At 27.2% G+C, this 25,498-nt stretch overlaps 1 protein-coding gene across 9 annotated transcripts in view; it reads left to right on the forward strand.

Moving 5' to 3' along the window:
- The window catches only part of LOC127278266 (disks large 1 tumor suppressor protein), a 157,198-nt gene that overhangs the window by 25,794 nt on the left and 105,906 nt on the right, over positions 1 to 25,498 (forward strand). For 7 of the 9 annotated variants that reach the window (XM_051299884.1, XM_051299886.1, XM_051299887.1 and 4 more), the window contains exons 3-4: positions 7,609 to 7,710; positions 11,238 to 11,399. In XM_051299884.1, coding sequence (XP_051155841.1) covers positions 7,609 to 7,710; positions 11,238 to 11,399 — 264 coding nt within the window. Of the gene's footprint in view, positions 1 to 7,608; positions 7,711 to 11,237; positions 11,400 to 22,015; positions 22,270 to 25,498 lie in introns of those variants that run through there. The other 2 variants (XM_051299891.1, XM_051299892.1) reach the window with 2 other exon arrangements.

Consider the following 25,498-nt stretch of genomic DNA (forward strand, 5'->3'; position numbering starts at 1 on the left):
TATTTTCAACGATGAAATTTTAAGAATTTTGAACACTCTTGAAACAAAAAAAAATTTACTAAAATACCAAAAAAAATGTTAAACACTCTTACAATATTTTTGTTCTCAAATTAAAAAAAATCGAGCACTCCCGAAGTTATATAAGGCAGAAAACTTTTCTGTCGAGCTTATTGCGATTATATGAAAATCTATTGTCAATATATATATATATATATATATATATGTATATAATACTATCGAAAGTATTTTTCTGACAGAAATATATTCTTCCCTCCCCCTTTTTTCTCGTGCATTACTATTTTGACCAAGTTGTGAGCTGTCTCCAGTTTTCTCTCCAGGGGAAACTGAAAAGTCTGAGCAAGAAGAGTTTTTCTCTTATCTTTTTGAATGGAATTTTTCCCAGTGACCGGAAGACGAACGAAATTCAACTAACAAAATATATAATATAATCGTTATCAAAAACTATTTCATTGTATTGAGAAAATAAATTTTTCTAATATGTGAAGAAAGGAATATGTTTTAGCGAAGAAATATTGGGAAAATTATGAAGAGTGTATTTTTAACGTATATTATATAAAAATGATCTGTGACTAAAAAATATTATTTTTAATACAGATGATTTTTGTTTTTGAAAAATAAAAAAATATTAACTTTTTATTTTTTCAAAGAATAACGTAAACTTCTAAATTAAAATAGTTATTAAAGTCATATATTTTTGTTTATTTGAATTTATATTAAAATTAAGATGATAAGTTTAATTAAGTTTACCTCAAGATTATACGTTACTCTCTATAACACTTCAAATATATAATATTACATATTTCACTTATATTCATGTCTAAGTTTTCATTAACTTTAATGATGCTTTTTGCAAATAATTTAAAGTGAGGTAATTTAATTTTATGTGTAACTATATAATATCATAAAATCTTACGTTCATTTATTTTATAAATGCGTTAAAAATAATTTTCGCATTTAATTGCAAAAATATTAACATTATGTATCGCTAATAAATATTACTCATAAACGCGAGAATATTTATATACATATATATATATATAATGTCAATAATTCTTTACCCGCGTAAAATGATAGCATGTTATTACGCTGTCGGTAATTTATTTTCGTTTATAATTTAATACAACGCGTATAAAACAACGAGAATATTAATATAAATAACTATATGTATGGAAAGGTAATAATTTTATCAAGTAGCAAAATGTCATATTATGTTCCATAACTTTTGGATAATTTCAACTTGGATTAAGAAAATATTCATTCAGAATTTTTAAATCTTTCTAATTTTATTAATATAGTCGAAGTAAACAATTAGTCAAACTTGATAATTTTTTGTAATTTTATTAGCAGATCAAATCAGTTTTAGTCAGACATAATTAGAAAATTAGAAAATCAGTAGTAAAAGTAAATAATTAGTCAGACTTTCATTTTTACAATTTTTCAGTAGTAAAAGTAAATTTTAAGTCTGGCTTTCTCAATTTTTTTGCTATTTAATCCGTAGTGCAAGTCAATATTCAGTCAGACACTAAATTTTAGTAATATTTATCAGTAGTTGTCTGGTTTGAAGAGCGTACTTTGAACAGTAAAGACTTTTACTAAAATCGTTTAGGTTATTAATCAGTAATTAATGGTGTTATGTTATGTATAAGGTGTGGAAAAACTTTTCTCTCTCTCTCTCTCTCTCTCTCTTTTGTATCAGTTTCATACAACTCACCCATTTATAAAGTTTGACGATCTAAAGGAGATATTCGTTCTACTTTGAAGTCTCCAAACTATCCGATCAGCTCCGTTAACTTACACTCGCACAGCTGCCAATCTCATTATATCCTTAACTGTGACTTTCAGTTCTCAATCAACTTCTCTCTTCTTCTCTCTTTCTCTTTATGCAAACTGTAATTTATTCTAATTCAGCATTCAAAAATTACTTCTATCAAATTATTTAAACTCCATTATAATTATTCATCTCCTTTAATCATAGTTAAACTCAAACAAAAAGGAAACAGTTTATTTCAATTTCGGATTTTGCATTCAATCATTTGTTTACACTTCTCTTAACGAGCTTTTTGGATATATGCTATAAAAAATAAAAAAAAAACACTTATATAATAAAAAATGGGTGTTTATTGCAACTTTTTCCAAAAACTGTATACCATAAAAGTATCTACCAATTTATTATTTTTCAAAAAATAAATTTCAAATCTCTTTCTAAGAAAAGTAATACTTTACTTATTCATTTCGAGTATATAGCTATATACTAAAATCGAATTCGACTTTGATTTGGAATGCAATAAAGTTACATACGTATAAGGGTTTTCGAATACAAATGCTCTTGGCGTTTTAACGTCCTTGATTTTCTGCGTGGCAGAGTTCAGGACTGGCTGTTGAATTTGCAAGTGTACATTTTTCAACGAGCGATGTAACTCGAGCTTAAATCGAACGAAATGAAATTGGTATATATATATACATATATATAGAAAGAGAGGGGCGCGACATAGCCTGTAGCGAATAATTTATAGCAATTCGAAAAACAGAAAAGAGAGGAAAAATACGAAAATACACAATTTAGCTCTCAATTATATATATATAATTCCAATTTTAAAATTCCAATTATTATTCGTAAATGATTTTTTCATATTTCATCATCTCATAATCATATATAACCTATTCAAGTGTTAATAACCTTTTTTTTCCCAGAATTATAATATTTACTATCCAACAATAAAAAAACGAAATTTATTTTCATAATATTTATAGTAATAATAATGTGCTTTTGCACTAAAGGGCATTTTTTATTCACTTTTCTTGTAAACCTGTGATTAAATATAAATAAATAATAGTGGTGATATGTAGGTAGGGTATTTTATAAATGTACCACATATACTATATTGCTGTTGTTGACTAGCATAATCTATGGTGACATGACCTGAACACTCCATAACCCTTTGAGACCAAGTAGCACACACTATATATATCTCCCGCAGTACTTGCGATGCACTTAAGCTAAATTCACTTTCTGGACACCGGTTACCCATACTATTCGTGCGTCCACTTTATGGCGATAACATTGTCCTACACACGAAGTTTACCTCGTAAACGTATTATCAGTTTTAGGAGGTGCCTTCGCTTAAGAAGGCTACATTTATGTATCAAATTAATATAAATATTTTATGCAATCGTTTGATTATGCCAAGAAAAAAATATACATATAAATAATCTTTTGATCATTTTTTGTAATTTTATTAGTAGATCAAATTAGTTTTAAAAAATCAGTAGTAAAAGTCAATTTACATTTCGTCTGACTTTTCAAATCTTTGCTATTTAATTAGTAGTATCAAATAAATTTTTTTTCATTGTAATATTTTAAAAATGTATATAACAACATTTCAGTAATTAAATTACATAAAACTCGAAAATTTCAATTAAACAAAATTTATACGTTTGCAGTGAAGAAAGTAGAAAGAAAGTAGGGAGGTGGAACTGAGGTAGAAAGTGCTATTGCATTGTAAATTAAATACAAGGCAAAATTCTCGTTTTATTATTTTAATGAAAGAGATGATGCACTTTTTATGATGCTCAATGTTGCAAGCATTATATAACATCTCTAAATAAAATACTTTACGACTTTTGTACTATAAGGCAAAATTTTACACATGTAATAATCGTTAATTCATTTTTTTAACGACTTTTATACATTACAATAATTATTAAATAAAAAGAAAAAAAAATTCATTAAAATATATTTTTATAATTTTTAACGAATCAGACAAAAAGTTTTCAATTTTTATAAACAAATTTTTAATAATTAATTTTGATCAAGATATTTAGTTTACTTTTGTAACGATAAGTCCTTGTGGTCGCTTAGTGTAACACACACGCGCTAAGTATACATAGACAACGATGACAAAGTCATGTGACGTTAGCTTCAACGATATTATGCAAAGAGCACCGGAAGCTCTTGTCCTGAATCTCTCTCTCACTCTCAGCCTACATCGTCCGCTTGGCGTCAGCTTCAATCAATGGGACTTTGAACGGAAGCTGCTGCTGAAGCCATTTTCAGAAAATGTGATAATCTGAATATTACCCGATCACGAAGAATATTAGAAGCGTCAGAAAAGAGAAACAGGAAAATTGAACCTTTTAATATTCCAATTACCATATGTTCTCTTTATGTGCAAAAAATAAAGAAACATCAAAAAAAATTTTAACTTTTACGTTAGGTACAAATAACTGAAATTTCGGGACTATTTTTTCAGTTATTTTTCAACTGAAAATTCGTAACTTTTTACAAATAATTAGTTATTTTACTAGTAACAAATAGCTTGACCCCCTCCCCCTGAAAGCGTTACGTATTTTGTGAACAGTCCCATTAGATTCAGATTTAGACAGTTATTTGAAGCAAAACATAATTTGTATTTATAAAACTTTATAATGACTAAGAGAAAACGAGAATAATTTTTTTTGAATTTCAACTAATGAAAAAAAGTTCATTTTGGATTTTGCTTATCCCCCTTGTGTGTAAACGTATAGGAAAATCCAATCATCTTTGCCTGAATGAGTTAATGCTTAATAAATAGAATGGACAAACCACATATATATATACGTTGTTCGCAAACTTAATCAGAGTGGATTATATTCGTAGCCAACATAATTTGCGCTATAAGAGTATTATTTATATAAAGTGGAATAAGCAAAATACAAAAATTAAAAATACGACACTTTGTAGAAGAGGTAAATAATTTACGTTTACAAGAATTAAAAGAAAGGGATAATTGACTTTTATATGTCTATATAGTGGGGACTTTCGTCCTTGAAGCCAATGAGAAGCTTATTCTCCCTCCCACTTTTCCTCTGAGAGCCAACCACACTACTCAATTTTTTTTTACTCAAAATATTAATTGTTGTTTGGCTTTGTATTAATCCATTTAAAATATTGTTGCAATAATTATTTCACAGGATCTTAAAGTCGAAATAATATCAAGACAAAATTGTTATCAAAAATATTATTTTTTCTTTATCGTCGTCGTTTTTTTCCTTCTTCCAACGACTAGAGGCGCAAAATTGGCATATTGGGCTCATAAAATATTGGGATGGTCAGCCATTAGAAGCTTAACAGCTCCCTTCGCAGTTCATACATAATACAGTGGTATATGTTTGTGTGTGGGGCTATCGACGAAGTATAGGAAGGGTATAACAATGCCTTTGCTTTGGAAAACCGCAAGTCTAACAAGAGCAGTTCATTCTACTGGAAACTTAAGAAAAGCACACATAAATATCGAATTTCTAATATACCTTGGAACCAGCTGTTGGTTTCATAATAAGATCGTTATTTTACGTTATCTATACTGTGTTTCTTATATATCCCAGGATTCTTTTTTTTCTTCTTAAGTTTCTCACTATTACTACTACCACTAATAATAATAATAATTCAAAATCAACGAGGTGTATCTTCACCATTATCGAGGTCTCCACTTTTCCTAATGCTTTTTTACTCCTCCAACTTTTTATCATAAAATTTGCGTCATTAAGTTTCTTTTCTAGCTTGCGCAAAAAAAAAATTGTAACCATCTTGTTTAGAGAATCTTTTTTTTAATATTTTCATACTTTTGGCAAAAAAATAAAATAATTATCCAAATGTAGAGAAAATTTTTGAATAGTACGTCTAAAGGAAAATCCTCACTCTCTTTCTTTCCAAAAGAAGAATTTCTCCCATGTCCAGTGATCGTACCTAATATCTCTGTCCAGAGGTGCAGGTTTATACCATGGCTTTTCTTTCCAAGTTACCTATCGAGATATACGCTCATTGCTTCTAGGGAATGGGGTACGTGCTTTGGTACCGCAATGCACCCAAGAAACGGTTGGAAGTATCCGTTTCCTTTTTCCCTTTCTTTCTCCTCAGACACCGGTTTCACCTCCAAACTACTCTCAAAAGCACTCTTTCTCTTACTGGTCCTCCTCAAGCCGGAATCGACTAGCGATAGAGAGCTGCAAAAACAAAATTGAGTTCCACGCTCCTAGAAAAATCTTCTATGGCTTGAATTTGTATTCGATAAGCCAACTCTAGTTCAGTCAATGGAAAAAATCAAAATGGCCAAATTTATTTTCCTCTCATTAATCTCATTTAGCTATATCACAAAAAAATAAGTAAAATAAAATAAAATAATTAATTTTTAAAAATTGGTAAAAACAATTAAAATTTATCTCACTTCTAATAATATGTTTATCACACACGGTTTTAAATTGAACAACAGTTTCAAAACTATTTTTTTTCTTTTTTTTTGATGAATCTCATATATGAACCATTTTGTTTAGAAACTGTGTGATACATGTAAAACAAGTTAAGTGCAAACACAAGCTCGACTGTGTAATCATGTGAGAATTAAACTTCACGTTACTTCCTATTTCAACTGACGTGAAATACACGCAATATAAAAGTAATTATTTCTCTGCTCATGTCGATTGAAATGTAAAATGTTCTAGACAGAATCAAAAACATTTTCTTTGTATTTATATGTTAATAAAAAAAATTCATGTTCCTAAATGAATAAAATAAAAAAAAATTGTTTGTATTTTCGTAAATAGATGGTTATAGAAAGTTTAAATATTTGAAAATTTGTAAAGTGGATTCTGAATAATAAAGTAGGGTTGTGGCTTCACCTGGTAAGTTTATATATATATATACAACCACACGGTTTGAGTATTCAGTCAAGCATCAGAGAGTTAAAGTCAACAATATATTGTAGATATATATATGCTTTCTTGTTACCAAAGTAGAAATTCATCTTCTCGTCTGTTATTCCCTGTCTCCTATCTTCGTCAAGATAACTTTTGTTAGGGAATTTGTTAACACAATAAATTTCGTTAAAAATCTTTTCCTCTTTCATTTATATATAATATCCAAAAATATTGCGATATAAAAAAAATAGAAATTTTTAGAAAAGCAAAAAAATATTTTTGGAAATTTAAATGAAAATTGTTTTTTGCTAGAGAGTAAATATATATTGAGTTCGATTTTGCACAATGTTTACACAGTCACTTATCCTGTTACTAGAGTGGTTTGAAGTTTGAAATCAAACCGGAAGTAGGTCGATGCAAAGCTGAGAGAGAGTTTATATAGAGAGAGACGAAGCTTCCGTTTGAGGCGCGTACTTTGAAACGAGCAAATCGAGGCTGATGATCTCGAGAATGCTTCTACCACTCCATCCATAATTCGTACACCAAGTCTCTCAACTTCAATCGTACGCCTCTATGCATTTGTCAAGATTTAGTCAAGAACTGTGGAGAAATCACTGGCATTAGAAAGCAACTTGCTTTTCTCTTAATGAACCTTGTGTGTACCTATATAAATCCAAGGCTGCTAATAAGGATATTAATTAATCCACATAATTTTGTGTGCACAACACAAAGATTGATTGATTTTTAATTATTATATAACGAATATATTAATAATTATTTACATTTATAACTTCAATGGAGATTGTGTAATTTCACTTTTCGTTTCACAGTGATAAATGAAATTACATAATCGACCCCTGAATTTATGTTTCGAAATGAAAAATGTTATTTTTAACTAAAATTTAAATTTCTTTTCAGGGTGGCCCGGTTTCAGCTTTCCCCTTAAACCAAACATTAATGAACATCTACGGCCGCCGGTCGGTCAGTCCTGATGTTCCGAATTCCCAAGATTCAAATCAGGTTCGTATATGGTTTCATTTTTTATTCAAATTTTACTCTTATTATACCAAACGTTTAGTTGTCAATACCAAACCCTTTTTTCAGTGTACATAATTAAAAAAACAGATTATTCACACTAAATGAACATTGATCGATACAAAATATAATTAGTACCTAAACTTTATAATTAAGTAGATTAAAACTTTTCTAATTGATCAAGATTGGAAACTTAAATTTTAGATATTTTATTAAATAAATTTGCATGAAATAAATTTGCATTTTCGTATATATACTTTTGAGTACGATTACGAAGCTCTCTTTAATTACGAAACTTAAAAGATAAAAAAATAAAAGAAAAGTGCTATTGAACTTGCGAAAATCCAAAAGAGATGTAAATTAAAGTTTGTTGTTTGAAAAGACTACTTTTCGTTATCGAAGTGAAGACATTCGCCAACTTAATTAGTAACTAGACTGCGACGATAGGTAAGAAAAAAAAATTTTTTTGCCATGCTGGCAAACCATGATTCTTGGAGGAAAGTTTAATTAAGTACAAGGGGTGATGAACGTCGCGTCGTCGCATATAGTAGAAACTACGACGATCGTCGTCTACCTGGAAAATCGCTTGGGTGCAATTTTGTATAGCACGTAAGACTCGAGAATAATCGAAAAGCTTCATTCGACATATAAATTGAAGACGTGACAAGACACCCCAAAGGACGAGAGTCTACATTGCTTGATTAGCACAAAACATTCAGAAAACATTTTATTTACAAATTTTAATTTTATGTGCATGATATTTTATTTTATTTTATATATTTTGAACTTAAAGAATAGTAGTAAACAAATTGTGCTGCTAAATTCCGAGATGATAATTTCATTAGTATAATTTTAAACCTGGAGGAATATTTTTTATTTGCAGCAGCACTTTGTGTGCCTTATTAAAAAGGATTTTTGAAAATTAACACACATACATATACAGAGGGTTTTATCAATTTAATTGCACTATGATATATGCAGAGAAAATTCAACAAATTCGCGGAGAGAATTCATCAAAACGTGCGGATGCAATTGTTCACCTCTCTTTTGCCCAAGGCAAAACCATAAATGCGTTTATGACATGAAAATTGAATTGGATCAAACTATTCTCTATATTAATGCGACCTTTATATTATATAATTTCATGTTTCTTCAATTAAATAATATATCAATTTATATTCTGAAAAAAATATATTTCATTCAAATAATCGGCTACACTTGTCTGTTATCAAATAAATATGTGCATTGATTAACAATTTCTGTTTTGAAAAAACTACCTTTCAATTAACTCAACTAATAATAATTATTTGATACAAATAAATATTTTTCTATTATAATTTATGTATATTTATTTGCTAATAGTCAAGTAACCAATTATTTGAATGAAATAAATTTTTTTTAACGAGCTGACATGAAATGAAAAATTTAGACTACTGTATTATATATAAAATAATTTAAAGTATATCACATTAATTAACTTTCGTTAAATAATTAGACTTAACTAGAATAAGTCTTATGTAACGTCCCTGTAGCCTACGCTTGAAGGGAAATAATGGGAACAATTAGTGTGTAACTACCGAGGTTACTACAGTTGGGTCAAACTTCACAGCACCTACAGTGAACCTTCCAACAATCTCTAATAACCACTACTGCTCTGTTCTAATTGACTCAAATTCTGTTAAACAACAACTCTCTCTCTCTCTCTCTCTCCCTCTCTCAATGGTCGTTAAACCTAGGATAATCAAAATATTGTTTTACACAAAGTAACAATTCTCTTTAAAAGTATATTTATATCACTATATACCTTCCCCAAACAGCACAATATATGGCCACAATGTTGCCTCAATATTGACATGCAATGCTTGCAATATTTATTAATAAATAATGACAATAAAAGGGAAAGAAAAATATACATATAAACGTGTATAAAATAAAGCTATAAAAATATAATATCTATTTAGAAAAAAAAATTTAGTCTAAAATAACGAAAATTTGAGCAACTTAAAAAAAAATTGGTGAGGAAGAAAAAATCTTGAATAAGTCAGGATGTGATCGCTTTAGTGATCAATTAAATGGACACGCATACACTATATATATATAGTGCGAAAACAAAGAAGTATCAAGCCATGCAGAAGATTATTGGCCACGTCTGGTGCACCATTTTAGCTAGGATAATAACACGAATGACCGTCACTCGACTCGAAACAACCACACACACACACACACTCATTCTACACATGTGATGTTATCGGTTCCATGTAAGTTTCCACGAGCTTTATCCTTTTGATGTTGTAACTGTGTTTAATTGCTCTCTTCTCCTGGAAATTTCACTTTAACAAATTAAAAAAAAAAAAAAATTCATCACGAAAAACCCTTTTCTCTGAAATTATGCTAATATTTATCATTTATTTATATCCTAAATTGCTGCCCTTTCATTTTTTCCTCAAATTATACGCGGAGGAAAATAGAATACAAAACTAGAGTAATTGTTAGTTCCATATAAAATATGTTTTTATATTTATTGTAAAAAAAATCGAATGAACATAATAGAGTGAGAGAGAGAAAAATGTTTTATATGTTTTGCTGAGAGCTTATCATCTAAACGTTGCATTGAACAGCGATTGCTAATAGTACGTCAATTGGAATTTACGAAGTTGTCATGTACGTCTACACGTATATATTATCAAATCCGAATCCCCCACGAGGGTTGCGACCGACGAGTCGAGTATAGGGATGATAAATCCTGGATTTCACACGATTAACCCTCAACCCTCCAAATGTATATATATATATATATATATAACCTACCGCGGTGTTAAAACCGTCGATCAAACTCTATGCATTTGAAGTCGATTGTCATCTCATGTTCCCTTATAAAACAACAACCAAACTATAATTTGATCCTGGAAATTTTTCACTTTTTTTTGACTAATTTGTTTTTTCTATTTTAAAATAACTTTTATTTTTCAATTTTTATTTATATTAATTTCAAAATATTAGACAAATAAAATGATAAAAGTATAAAAGTATAAAAGTAACAACTTTCTTTAAGTCAAAAAATGTTCTTTTATAAAAAAAAATATTGCTATTTGTTTCGTATATATTATACTTAAAAAAATTATTAATAATTTTTTGTTTGTCTAGAAAAATGTACAAAGTTGCAATTATTTTTTATAAGGTAGATTTAATTTTTCTTTAATTCCTATTTCTCTCTATATGAAGATGCGTTTTATAAAAGTTAGACCCAATGGTGATGAACTCATCACTTTTAAAGTTACGAGTTGTGCTTTAGCATACAACTTTTTAAATTGTCTTTAGATTTGTTTTTTCACGTAGAGAAATATCATGCGGACAAATTCCCATTATGCAAGAAAAATACACAATTTTTTTTTTCTAAAAAAGATCTCTTTACGAAAAAAATGTAATTTTAAAAAGAATATTTTTTTGGCGCCTATTTAATAATATTTTTAATAATTTTTTTTTTCATATAAAATTGGAATTTATTTTTGCAGAAAATAAAGCACGGTGGTATTGAAGAACCAGTTCCTTCTTCACCTTCTATCTTAAAAGATTCATCTCAAGTTGATGGCATCTCGAGACCGAATTCTGTCGACAGGGTTATTCACACTGACACCACTCAACACATTGTTGCAAGTCATGAAACTCTCAACAAGGTAAAATTAATTTACTATATAATTATTATAAAAATCAATTTTTAAAATATTTTACTTAATTTTCGTTAATTAATTAGCTACTGCAATTAATTAACGATTTACTTAACAAAATTGATTAGTTAATTCATAAAACATGCTACTTTTACTTTTAGAACAAAAAAAAATTGTATGGTATACTTGTTTAATTTTAAAAAAAAAAGAAAACTTTATAAATGAAAAAATAAAATTAATTAAATTACAGTAACTGAAAAAATGCACTCGTTACATTGTTTTCTTTGTAACCAAAAAGATAATTAATAATGGACAAATTTAATTTAGAAATGAAAAAAAATTAGACCAGTTAAAAAAAAATTCTATTGTAAGTTCCATATCGAATGAAATTAATTAAAATATCCCATACAGAAAGAATGATATATTGTGTAAAAGAAAAGAAGAAAATTTCATTGTTTTTTCACATTGATAATTTTTCTAATTGTATAAAAGGAAATATTCAAAATTTACAACTTTTTTACAAAACTAAAAAATTAGCAAAAATAATTATAATAGATTTATTTTCAATCCCTCCCTTTTTTCGATTATTTAATTAAATGAATCATTATTTTCTTTCAAAAAAAAAAAAAAAAAAAAAAAAAAACTCATGTGTGCATGCGCAAATTGGAAATTTTTTTTAACCCTCTAGTGATTTTTCCGCGAATTTCTACACTTCAATGGAAATTTATTTTGTCGGTACGCCTCCCATATTTCCGGAAGTCGGTAACCCTGTCATCTATTTCATTTTCCAATGAAAAATTCTGCCTTGCCGACAATTTTCCTCAGTTAGAAATTAACAACCTCAAATTCTCGAAAGGAAAATTGATCAGAATTTGTCGACAAGTTTGAATCACTTGCCGAGCGATGGCTCCAGTTACAATACTCAGTTTCTGTTTTATCCGTTGAATCACACGACCCTATAACACGTGGACCAACAGTTCGCTCGCAACTTTGAAACTCGTCGGCTAGACAAGTTCGTTCGTGATGTAGTTCATTTTTTTATCAGTGCCAAATGTTAATTTTACAAATTCGAAAATTTATATTAAAAAAATTGAAACAAAAAATTTTTTTACCCAAATTTTTTGTGATTGATCCCCAATTGTTGCCTTAAGAAAAAAAATGGCAAGTGATAAAATTTAAAAAAAAAATGAAAAACAATCATTTTTAATAATTAAATTAATAAATTCGTAAAAGAGATTAAAAAATAAAATAAAGACAAACCGAAAATTAAATCCAAATAAGTTTGGTTAATAAAAAAAAATAAAATAAAAACTATTTGTTTTTGTAAATCGATCGTTTATAATTAAATTACAAAGCCGTGAAAGTTTACAAAACAAAAGTAATATGATTTTTAAATACGATTCTTCAATTGAAACCTTAAAAATTCGTAGACTTGAGAAATCTCGCGATTAAGTAAAGCAAATATTAAATGAATTAATTAAAAAAATATATATTTGGTTTGTAATTTTCATAAACTAACCAAATTTTATTAATTTAAAAATTAATTAATTAAAAATAAAATATTTTTTAAACCTTTATAGTAAAAATTATAAATTTTTTAAATTATTTTATTATTCTAAGTAGTAAATCCTGCAATAGTCAGACACGAAATGTCCGATAGAAAATTGATCTCCGCTACTTGCAGAAATAAAGTTAGTTTAGTACACAGAGACAAAAACAAATTTGTTTACATTTAATTATCAAATATTAACATTTTTTGTGACAAATATGTACCGCAAGTAATTAAATTCATTAAACGTCTGTTTTTTTAAAATTGAAAAAAAGCCTTTTACTATCGCTTATAATATAAACGTGCTTCACAAGCATACTATATACAGCTCGTTAAAACTTGCTTCTTCGGGAATTCACAGAAAATTGAAATAACTGCATGCAATCACGCCTTACTTTATCCGCTAATAAAAACATTTCCTCAACTGCACTTAAAGAAAAAAAAATTCTTATTTCATTTTTATTAAAATAATTAAAATCAACACAAATTGGAAAAAATTATTTGGCCACAATTTTTATAAAATTACATAAGAAATTTAAAAAATGGAACGTAGAATATAATTTTTTAAATCTAATATCGAAATATGTATTTTAAAAATATGACATAATGATTCTCATTAAAATATATACATGAATACAATACTGAAAATTTTAAAAACAGTTGAGTAAATGTGGAAACATCTGTTTTCTTTTCATGACAAAAGAAATTTAATAAAATAAAAAAGAAATTAATATTAAATAATTTTTTTCCATCTGTAATGAACGTAGTTCAAAAAAACGATTGTTCCATATATTTTCGAGGTCATTACGCTTTTTATTTAAAGCGATCAGAAATCCATTTGGGCTAAAATAAAATTTAAAGAATTTGAACTATATATTTAGTCTTGTATTTAGTTGAAAAACAATGTTTAACTATTTAATTATACATAATTTAATACAATATTGTAATTATAAATTTAATTAAAATTGATTAATCAATTTTAATTTCTTTTATTCTAGAATCTATCTATGTCATTTTTTCCTGTGTGCACATATTTAATCAATATATGTATTGATTGAACATTACCTACTACACAATGGAAAATCATTTATCTTGAAATAATAATTTCTACTTTTAAACACTTTGACATTCATTTGGCTTCAATATAGGGCAACTTTAATTTACAATTTTAATTTTTTTCCATAAAGAGTTTTTTCAAAAACAATTTTGATAAAGATACCGGTTTTTTGTTTTAATTAATAAAAAATCATTCTCAGAATTTTCTGTATATTTTTTTACCAGTAAGAAACATTTTATTTCGAAAAGAAGCTAATTTATTTTTTCCCCGCTCTCTATAATGTATTTTAAGCGAGAGGGTGTATAAAAGTAAATTGAATCTAAAAAAGAACCATCTGATCATTAATATGTGTATATTCTAAAATTATTCAATTACACGTAAAACATCTATGCCCCGTTTATAAAGGGGAAAAAATCTCCTTTGGATTGAGGCCAAGAGACGTTTCGTAATTTTTTTTTTGCACCCAAGAATTGCTGAAACATGTCCGTAGCACTTGTGCTTTATTTATTTCTCTCTCTTATACGTAGAAAGTCGAGAGAAAAAGTCATGAAGTCTACGTTATACCAGTTGTCAAGGAGCGATAAAAGTTGGCTCAAAAAGAAGCTTATATGACACTATACTATGGGCATCCAATTTTGAAATTAAAAAAAATGCTTTCAAAAAAAGAAAATGGTTTATTATTCATTTGTAGGTCATTTCATATAAAATTGTCATTATTATTTGAATTAAATAAACAATACTTGAAACAAATACAATTTAATTGACTCAAATAATAATTATTTAATAGAAATAAATATTTATTTAAGAATAGTGAAGTAACCGATTATTTAAATCAAATAATTTTTTTTTTAAAGGAAAGAAAAGATTTTTCAATGTAAAGTTAAAAAAAGAGAATTTCTTCTTTTTTTATAAACAGTATAATTATGAGAGAGACCAAATAATAATGGACTCAACGTGTGTTATTCCATTCCTGACCTAAATTCTCATTGGTTTCCGTCAACCAAGTTAATCTCAAATGTGGATGCCATCAGAATCCATCTATATATATAGTTAGCAAACTCAAATTCCAGATATGTGCCGTTAACGTCATTTCCCCTGTTCATATATGACGATTCCCTTAACGCTTAACCTACTTTACAACCTCAAAACTCATTTCCACGCATCGTCAATTTTCTGAAAATTTGCAAAAAAACAAAAATTATTATGTCTTTTCAAAAAATAATATCAAGCACGTGAAAATAATTTTATCAAAAATAATTATTCTCTAAAAAGACTTTTTTTTAAAACTACTTTTACAAAAACTGACAAAACTCTTGAAAATTAATTTTTTGTTAACATTAAAACACTATTTAAATGTCACAAATACCTATATTTTCAATAAAAAAAGGTTAATATTTATTAATTAAATGTGAAAATGTATTGAATCTAGCCGAACTAATTTTGTTTGTAAATAAGAATTTTTCTCAATGATTTTCTTTTTTTACAATGGTCCAACAGTGAATAATTGCTGTTCGATAAAGCCATTTAATTGCTTTGGATAACGCGTTATCGTGTTACGATTTGACGTTACGAGAAACCATTAATTACTCCTACTTGTATTATTACTCCTTGAACGAAGTCAGTTTAAGAAACAGGTACTTTTGAATTTCTGACCAATTAGAATTATTTTCTTTTATATTTAATTAAATATTTAAATAGGTATATAATAATAATAAATAATAAAATAGGTAATAATGATAGAATTTTTTGAAAAAAAACTAATCTGAAAATAGTGAACAATAGTTTTTTCACGCTTGTTTGACTGCGATAAAATGAAACAATCCTTGAAATAATGCTTCTTGAATTGAATAAATAGTTAAACGTGCTCAGTCAACGTTTTTTCTAATACATGACGCAATTGGGGAAACCTTTTGTAAATCTTCTTTAAATTGTGTGTTTTATTTGTAATATATATTGTTATCGAACTATAATTCAGATTTAGAGAGTATTTTTTTTTGCAATTCCCAATTTTTATTGGAAGAAAAAATTATATTTTTTATTACATTATTTCAGTGAGAAGAATGAGCCAAAAGTTTTGAACGTTCATCTGAACGAAATTTGTTTTGCTACTTCTTTAAGTACGAATTTTATTACAAAATATTGTTTAAAATATCTAAAAAGAAGTTATTAATTTAATAATTGTTTAATTTACTGTTTTATTTTACATGGTCATCATAATTTTTAATAATTTAAAGATTGAAAAAAATATTTCGTTCATATGAACGTTCAGAACTTTCAGCTCATTGAGAAGAATTATTAAATATAAATTTTAAGCAGAAAATTATTCCACGTGGAAGAGAAAACAAATAAAAGCTTTAGGAATCAAAGATGACTATTTTATGTACACTATATATCTTCTTTTTCTCCAATACATTATCAATCTGATATATGCAGTTTATTGCAAACAAAAACAAAACAAAACTTATTTCTTTAGATGCGCGAATTGTTTGGAAAATAAATATATATATATATATATATATAAAAAGAAAAGAGAGAAAGAGATAAAAAAAAATGATTTAAATATAAATAACATTGCTTGAACTTGACAAAAAGAAAAGAGCTTCCTCTGACGAGTGGATTTTAATTAAAAACCCTCCTTCCTCTTTTCAACACTAGGATACAAACAATACGTTATTGTATACGAGAACTTGACAGATCTATAGACCACTATTGGATTCCAGTGGTCGCTCTGTTAAAACATTATTCACTTGTCTTTTCGTTTGCGCACCATGATGATAAAACAGAAACGTTAATTATGCGCCTGTTTTAATTCATATACCCTCTCACTCTGAGGCGATAAAACATTAATTTTCGTAATTCAATTTAATTGTAATTTGCACTTCCAGTAAATAGTTCTAAATTTCACTAATTTTTACTTTCATTTTCACTTTCACCTGCACTCTTATTCTCACTTTCACTTCCACTTGAACAGAATTGAAATTAGTAAAAGTGAATCGAATTTTTTGCATCTTTTATTGAAAAATAATAGAAAAAAACATTAATTTATAAGAAGCATATTCCTCATATATATTTGAAATATAAGAGAGCATTTGTGATGTTTCATACACATTATACTTTTTTCTTTTTTTCTTCATCTCTTTCATCGTATAAGAGATTTACGATATCACAAGTAGCCATAAAACTGAAAATCGCTACTTTTAATGCTTATGGCTTTCAAAAGTATAAAGATGAAAAAAAATATATATCAGAAGACGAGACGGCAAATGAAATGGAGCGTGTATTTGGCTTGGTGTCTGGCACCATTTCTAATCTTCTACTGAGATTTTATATTTGAAAGCAGGCTTTTTTCCCAACGATGAGAGACCAAGGATTATCCGTATTATTCGTTGCGCTCAGCAATGCGAATATGAACGCAAAAGGCGAAAGAATGAACTAGCCTTATAAAATCCAACACCAAGTCATAAAAGCAAGGATTTAACTCCCGCTCTTCTCTCTCACTCCGTCTCTCTTTAGTAAAAATTGGTCATTTTCTGTAAAATTGTTAAACTACTGTAAAGTATTTAGCATTTGAATACTTTTTTTATTTATTTTTTTTTTTGAAAATTTGAGAAGAAAATTAAAACGCGACAATATATGTTCTAATAGACGGCAATATGGAAGAAAAACAAAAAAAAGTATAATAATAATAATAATAAAAAAAAGGGCAAGAAAGTGGTTCCACCCCAATGAAGTTCAGAGCAGTCTGAGAGGTTGGAAAGGTTTTTAGAGTTGATGTCAGGGCACTAAGACTTCCTTTGTCAGTCACATTGTGAGAGAGTGCTTGCTTTAAAATGTGTTTTAAACTATTTCAAAGTCCATAAAATGTCAATAAACCCTTTTTTTGAAACAGTAAATGTTTCTTTTTTTTATTGATTTCAATCGAGTAAATACTGAAAAGATAAATAAAATTTTAAAGCGTAAATGTTTCATTTGTATCATTAGAAAATGAACTAGAAATAAAAATAATATTGAAAAAATGTAAATCTATTTAGATACAAGAAAAACTATTTTAAGTAATTCTTGTGGGACAATAAATTGATATCATTATTCATGACAATTTTCTCTACAAACAGATTTAACAACCCGTTTTTGGTTCGCATTTGCTTTACAAAGTTGTCTGAGCTTTAATTGGAACAAGAAGACTGGTTAATAGAGAAATTTAAAATTTAAATTAAAGAACCTCCACACACTGATGAAGAAGTGGTTTGCCTAATCAATGAAAGTTCCATTTGGCTTTAAATTTAATTCAACGAGTCCCCTCGAAGAAATTACACAAGGTGTCTATTTAATCTTTAAACATGTATTATTTATACAATATTGTATATCAAAATCAGGTCAAAACAGTGAAACTTACAATATATATATATATATGATATCGACCGTCTACTCTTGTTGTCAGGCAAACTTATATACAGTAGGCCTGAGATTCTCTCTCTTTCTCTCTCTTTCTTTCTCTATGTACCATTGTGAACTCTCGTGGAGAAAATGAACAAAACCTCACATCAGAGAGATTACAACATATTTTCTGTGACAAAAAAAACAAAAGATATAAACTATATACACGATGATATAATGTTTAACAAAAGAAGTAACGAAAAAACAATATCTATACGAAAAATTTAAAATACGCACTTGACCTAACATACAATATGCAAAAAAGGAAAAAATAAACGTTTTGTCACCTACTTTCCATTTTACATCGATTGTGAGCTATTTTTAAAAAAAAATTTATCACCTTTTTTTATTTCAATATTTCACAAAAATTAGATTTATTAAATTAAACTTATTACCCTGATAAAAAATTTTTAAAAGTCAATTAAATGGTATTTGTTTCAAATAAAGACATTATTAGTTCAAATACAGTTTATTTAATTTAATTATTGGGTTCAAATGATTTGAATGAAATAAATTTTTTTCACTGTTGTATTATCTAAAGTTAATGAACTACTTTAAAGCTAATCAGAAAAGTACTGGCACATAAAAGAAGAACAAAACTATTGTTAAAAATGACCTCACTGAATTATCGATAAAAGAAAAAAAAACTATTGAAAATGCCCTGTCAAGTTCTTAGAAATATAATATAAAAAAATCGATTATGAAACTTTTCTTTAAAAATTCCTTTTAAACATTTTTTTTTATTATTTTCACGTTTTAACAAATAAATAAAGAGTAACATAAACATTCAATATAAAATATAACTTTAAAAAATCAGTAAATGAATAATTTAATTGTATTTTTTTTATTTTCATAATATATATTTATTTTTATTTATCATTATTATATTACTACTTAATTAATTAACATTTAAACAGAATTTTTGCATAATAAAAGGGAAATTAAAATCCGAATATTCATAAAATAAAAGATCAAACAAAGAACTTATACATACATGATATTTGTAAAAAAAATTCCTTACTAAGTGAAAAGAGGATATCTATATGCAAATTAATTCATGGCTTTATATAAAATTTGTAAACGTTTCAAGAATCATGTTTTTGCATTAATGTTGAATTGCATGTGTAAAAACAAGACAATATCGATAAATAATTATTATTTGATAATAGCCAAGTAACCGATTATTTGAATCAGCTAAATTTTTTTTTCATTGTAGACAATTTTAAAAAAACGTTATGATTTTTTAAAGAACAATTAACAATATTTATTAAACAATTATCAATATTTAAATTAGTGCTAAAATCAATAACTAAACTGAAAATTGAATATAATTTTTAATTTTCAAAAATTAATGATTCATTGTAATTTAAATTACAAATTTAACGCACGTTGAAGAGATTTATATTCATTTGATATGGAATCGTAATTATCATTCAGAAATAATGAACAGAAATTTACACTGGAAGATTAATTACTATTTGTTTTTTTTTAATTAATAATGAGTATATAGCAAACAATATAAAATGATAAATCGATTTGACACATAATTTACGAAAATTTCTCGAAATAATGAGTTAATTTTTGTAAAATAAATTAAAATAATTATCCAACGAGTTGGAATGATTTGATAAAAATTAAATTAAATGTACAATAAAATGTTATTATATTTTAGAAAAGAAAGAAGTTCCATTGTTTATTCACACGTAAAATTAGGTTTCAGTGAAATGACTTGGACATATATATACATTGAGTAATTATTGAGTTCGATGCCTTTGTGTTTTTAGCAATGATTAGAGCCTAGTGATATACAAACAATACTAATTAAGGGTTACTGATGCGAGTACATTGATTCACGTGCTTGCTTAATAGGAATTATTCTTGCATTGTGATTTCCATTTTGAGTTTTCGTGGTCGAGTTCTGTTGCTCGTTAGTTCCTTCAAGCATGCATTAGAGGCATCAGTCTGCTTCCGTCTATATATATACACATTCAAAGTCATTCGATTCCAACTCTCTGGAATAATCGATTCAAACTATATCTCTCTGACAGACATGCCGGATGTGCCATGACGATAACGATAATAACACCTCTCACTATTATTATCCACAAACTCTATAGGTCAATCTTGCAAGTCTATATTCATATATCCATCAAACAATACTAAATTATCAATTATAGATTCAAAAAAATAAAACTCATTCCCAATTTCCTTTCAATAGATTTTAAATTCAATTTTTTACTCTAACAAAGAAAAATTATTTTTGGAACATATTAAAAATAATTGCTCTAAATAAATATATTTTCGTTCAAGTGAGATTTAAAAAAAATCAGAATCGCGTTCTACTTATGTCTTTGGAAAATTTAAAAATAGTTCATATTTAGAATAATAAAGATATAGAGTAATTTTTCTACATTTTTTTTTTTGTTTTTGTTTCTAGACCTAGTTTCAATTTCAATTCTTCTCTCGCGATAAATGTGTGAGGCCTTCAAAGCAAAACGCTGAGTCGTATTGAATATGTAATTCGCAGTATTGTTATTATTATGATTCTGGGTGCAATTAAAAATGAAGCGAAATTAAAAGCTCTCAGCTGTTATATTATAAAAGAACAAGGCGATTGGACTTTAAAAAAAAACATTCTATAATAAATACAAAAAATATATATCATTAAGAATCAGTATCATATTAATTTTGTAAATTAAAAACAAAAGTTCTTTTGTATTTTTCTTTAACTCAGTTTGAATTGTAGCTAAAAATAAATAAGTATATTAATAAATTAATGGTAAATAAAAAAATAGTCCCACATAATGCAAAATTAAAAAATTAAACAAGTTATAAAGTTTTTTTCTTTTTAAATTGTGAAATAAAAAAATTGATTATTACTAATAGAGTAAATTTAGAAAAATAATAATTTTTAAAAATTTTGCCAATTTTATAGAACTAAATTGTAAAAAATACTTTAAAAAAAAATGAGAGATGAAAATTTTTAGGAAAATAATAATTTTCTAAAATTCCGTCAACTCTTGAAACTAAATTGTTAAAAAAATTACTTTAAAAAAATGTGAGATGGAAATTGTTTGACCAATATATGATATTGTGAATGAAAGTAATCTGCTTTACCGGCTATGAGAATCTAGTGTTCAGCTTTCTCCAAGAGATGCCGTAGAATGTCTTTTTAGAATAAGGGATGTAATCGATGAATATAACCAGAGATGAAAAAAAAACTTTTTTTTCTCTCTGTTGCAATTCAAAATTGTTAAACAATTATTTAAAAAAAATGTGTTATAAAAAAATTTATATTTTAGTTTATTGCAAAAATATGTTATTTTCTAATTCTTTTAGTACATTATGGGCTTTTACTCGTTTTAAACAAAAGGATCAATATAACTACAATAATAAGTTAAATAAGTAAACATTACAGACAACAATTATAAAGGACAACGTGACTTATTTTGATATTTATAAAAAAAAGTCTGAACAAAATTTGACAATAAATTTTCTCCTCAACTAACGACAATAAAAAAAAGTGCCTGGAAAAGACAATAAATCTTGATTTTCATAATAATGCGAAAAAAAATTGAGTGGATTTACGAGATTTTTTTATGTGTGTAATTTGGATAACTAAAAAAGGACTTGATATTCTTCAAGTGTACTGTAGAAAACGAAAAGAAAGGGTTGACAAATCACCCCTCGATATGACCCCTACTATTTCTACAAACTCAGATATGTGCTCTTTGTGTCCACTATCAAAAAAGACTCATCCATCCAAGAAACTTGTACGCTTTGATTCAGTTGTTGACACATTCTCCATTTCGGATTCCATCGTCACCTTTCGTCGAAGGGTAAGAATATTTCATAATAGAAATATATTTTTTTTTTACAATGGAAATATTTTTGATACAATAATAAAAATTTTTGGCAAAGATATAAAACAGATTTTTTAAAATATTTAAAATAAAAAAAAATTATTGAAAAGACCTCTCTTTTCAATAAGAAAATTAATGGCAAGGTCCCTTTTAAGACAAAGTGGTATTGGACGATAAAAAAAAGACAAAGAAATTTTTCCAAGTTTTCCTCGTAATTTTCTTCGGTTTTATTCTCCCATGAATACACCATAAATCACATTAGTGTTTTCTCTCTTTTCCCTCCAGAACGTCACGTAGGTTTATACTCCTGCAGTCTCCGAGTGTCACTTTATACCTTATCATTATGAGTTTTCTATAACTTGACATAAATCTTTGTATATATACCACATTCCAATATAAAAATATCACCAATGATTAGAGAAATATTTATTTTTGTAAAAAAGAGAAATAAATATATCTATTCTAATTTTAATCCTAATTGAAATTTGAACTTTATTTCAATTTTGTAATTAAATTTTGTGGTACGTAATAATGAATTTGATATTAATTTGCTTCTTCAAATTCACTGCGAATTGCCTACAAAATTATACCTACATAGGAAATTTGATATAAAATCATTATTAATATTATTTAATTTCCATGTGAAAATTAAATTAACTCTTGAATTTCATTTCTATTGTTATTTTTTATATAAAATTTTTGTATTTTTTATATAAATGAAAAAATATGTTTGATATTCATACGCAATATAAGATTATTTTTTTATGAGTTTCTGCCGAACGACTAAATAAATCGTAGAGTGTGCTATATTTTATTTTCATTTACCATTATTTTCTTTTTACCTCCGAGGAAATTGCGCAATCCGAAAGCCAAGTCGGGGGCCATTTCCCTCAAAATTAAGGTATAAAACCCTATATGTTGAATGGTCATATACATATATAGTGCCTAAAGAAAAAAAAAAACTTGAAAAGAAATGGTCCAAATTTTACATCACTAAAGAGAGAGAATGAGAGAAAATGCATTCAACGAGTTGTGAGTAAATAACTCAAGAAAGAAGAGTGTCAACATGTTTTGGCACTGCGTACAAAAGAACATTTTTCATTAAACACTCAAAAAACCTCAAAATTGAAAAGAAATGCGGTATGACAAAAAAAAAGTTTTATGTCTCTAGATTGACTGGCACTGCTCATCGCTCCTATAGCATAATATAATTGAGAATCAATTTATCTCAAATCTACATCACAGAATAGGGAAACCATCTAATACTTAGATTGATAAATTGAGAGAAATAATTTTTTTTAAATTTTGTTTCAAAAAACTTAAGTTTCTAAATAAAATATGAACTCAATGTAATTTAAATAGGTTAAGCAATTTTCATTAATTTTATTCTTTTTGTTTATCACGTAAGATTCATCATTTTCTTTTCAATTTAACCAATGTTCAAAGACTCACCACCCCTCTTTTTTTCTCGGCAAGATAATTAAATTTTTTTTATGTGACTTTCAAAAGAAGAGTTTTGACATGAAGAGTATTCTTAACAGCAAATTTCTTCTCTTTGGTATTTTACCAAGAAATTAAGTTACTCTTTAATGTCAAAGAAACCGAGGGAAAGCACAAGCTGTGTTGATACCGCACAAACGTTTGAAAAGTAAAGCAAAATAAAAAAAAGAAGAGAAATACTTAAAAATTTCTTTTTTCTTTATATAATAACGAATTATAACTTCTGTTTTTTTTTCTAAATGAAAAATTAATAAATAAAGGTAAGTCATTGGATAAGAAGATTATTTTTCTCCCTAAAAGTATGAGAAAGATAATTTTTTTAACTTTAGGGAGTAAAATAGACTTTTTGTCACTAGGGGCGCAAAGTAACTGATTCACGCCCGGGGTCAAACAAGCGGTCGCAAACTAAAAAAATAGGAGAATTTCTGTGACAAACTTCTAAGTTCTCTTTTGGGATGGTGAACTAAAAGCTCTTTGTGTGTGTGCGGAAAAACAGAAGTAAATTGAGTGTACCTATATGGTAAAATATCCCTTAGTCTTATGCTACTAGAGTGGGTCCTTTTGGACTTTAATCCGACTGTGAAGTGACTCCCTTAATGCAGGAGCGAAGGTACAGAGAGAGGAAGGTAAAAACGCACAGAATATGAAAGCAAAAGATATATTTATAAAAGACTGGAGAAAGAGGATTTAGAAGAGATGATCTTAAGTGTTTGAAGCCCTCTTTCTCTTTGCTTTTGTTCTAAATATGCAAACCACTACCATCCCCCCATCTGGCTTACGATTCTAACTTTTTTTTTCTTCTCGTCAAGTACCTTTCCGTCTCGATGTAACAAAATTCAGATTTGGTACACACTTCAATGTCTAATGAATTCACCACGGACTTTTAAAAATTGTTTATTCAACAAGTCTTTTTTTGCAATGAAAAAACAGTTGAATTTTTTTTTTGAAAATAACATTTTTATTTATGTTTTTTACTGTATTTTATAAAAACAATCGAATGATTTACCATTATGTAAAGTTTATTTTGCGACAAAAATTCTTGTGATATATAAATATTATTATATCCAGTAAGAGTATCAAATTTCCGTGGAAAATTAAAGAGCTTTATTTACTATTTAGATGGAAAATGGGAACGATTTCGAGATGCATAGAATAGCCAGTAAGTTCATTTCGTGCGCTATAATTGGCTTCATGAAGAAATGAAAGTGGAATGGGTTGTCCGTATATATTCTCTCTCTCTCTCTCTCACACACATACACTGAACATGCAATGCAATAGAGCTTTGTTAAATAATTGTAAAAGGGCACTGGTCTCTATTTCCGTCGTCGTCGTCGTTTTCTCTTTTCGAAATAACAAGTTTTTCGAGTAATGCTAACGAGAATTACTTCACCTCTAATATAATATTAAGTTACACTAACAACTCTACTAAAAGTGGAATTAGCATTCAACGCAATAAAAAAAAAAAAAAAATTTCCATTGGAAATTATTTTTTTCTTCTATTTTTATATACCAACATTTAGAAGCAAAATTTATAATTACTTTTCATTTTGAGAAAAAAATTAATGTAAAATATTTTGCAAATTAGTAAATTAAAATTTAGTTTAAAAAATAATTTTCCTTGACTCAGAGTGATCGTTATCTCCATGTTTTACTATAATATATCGACCGAGTGCTAAAATCATTATTATTAAAAAAATTAGATTTG

This window comes from Leptopilina boulardi, unplaced genomic scaffold, assembly GCF_019393585.1.
Source record: "Leptopilina boulardi isolate dan_hultmark-lab unplaced genomic scaffold, ZJU_Lbou_2.1 LbouV2_202, whole genome shotgun sequence".
NCBI classification, from domain to species: domain Eukaryota; kingdom Metazoa; phylum Arthropoda; class Insecta; order Hymenoptera; family Figitidae; genus Leptopilina; species Leptopilina boulardi.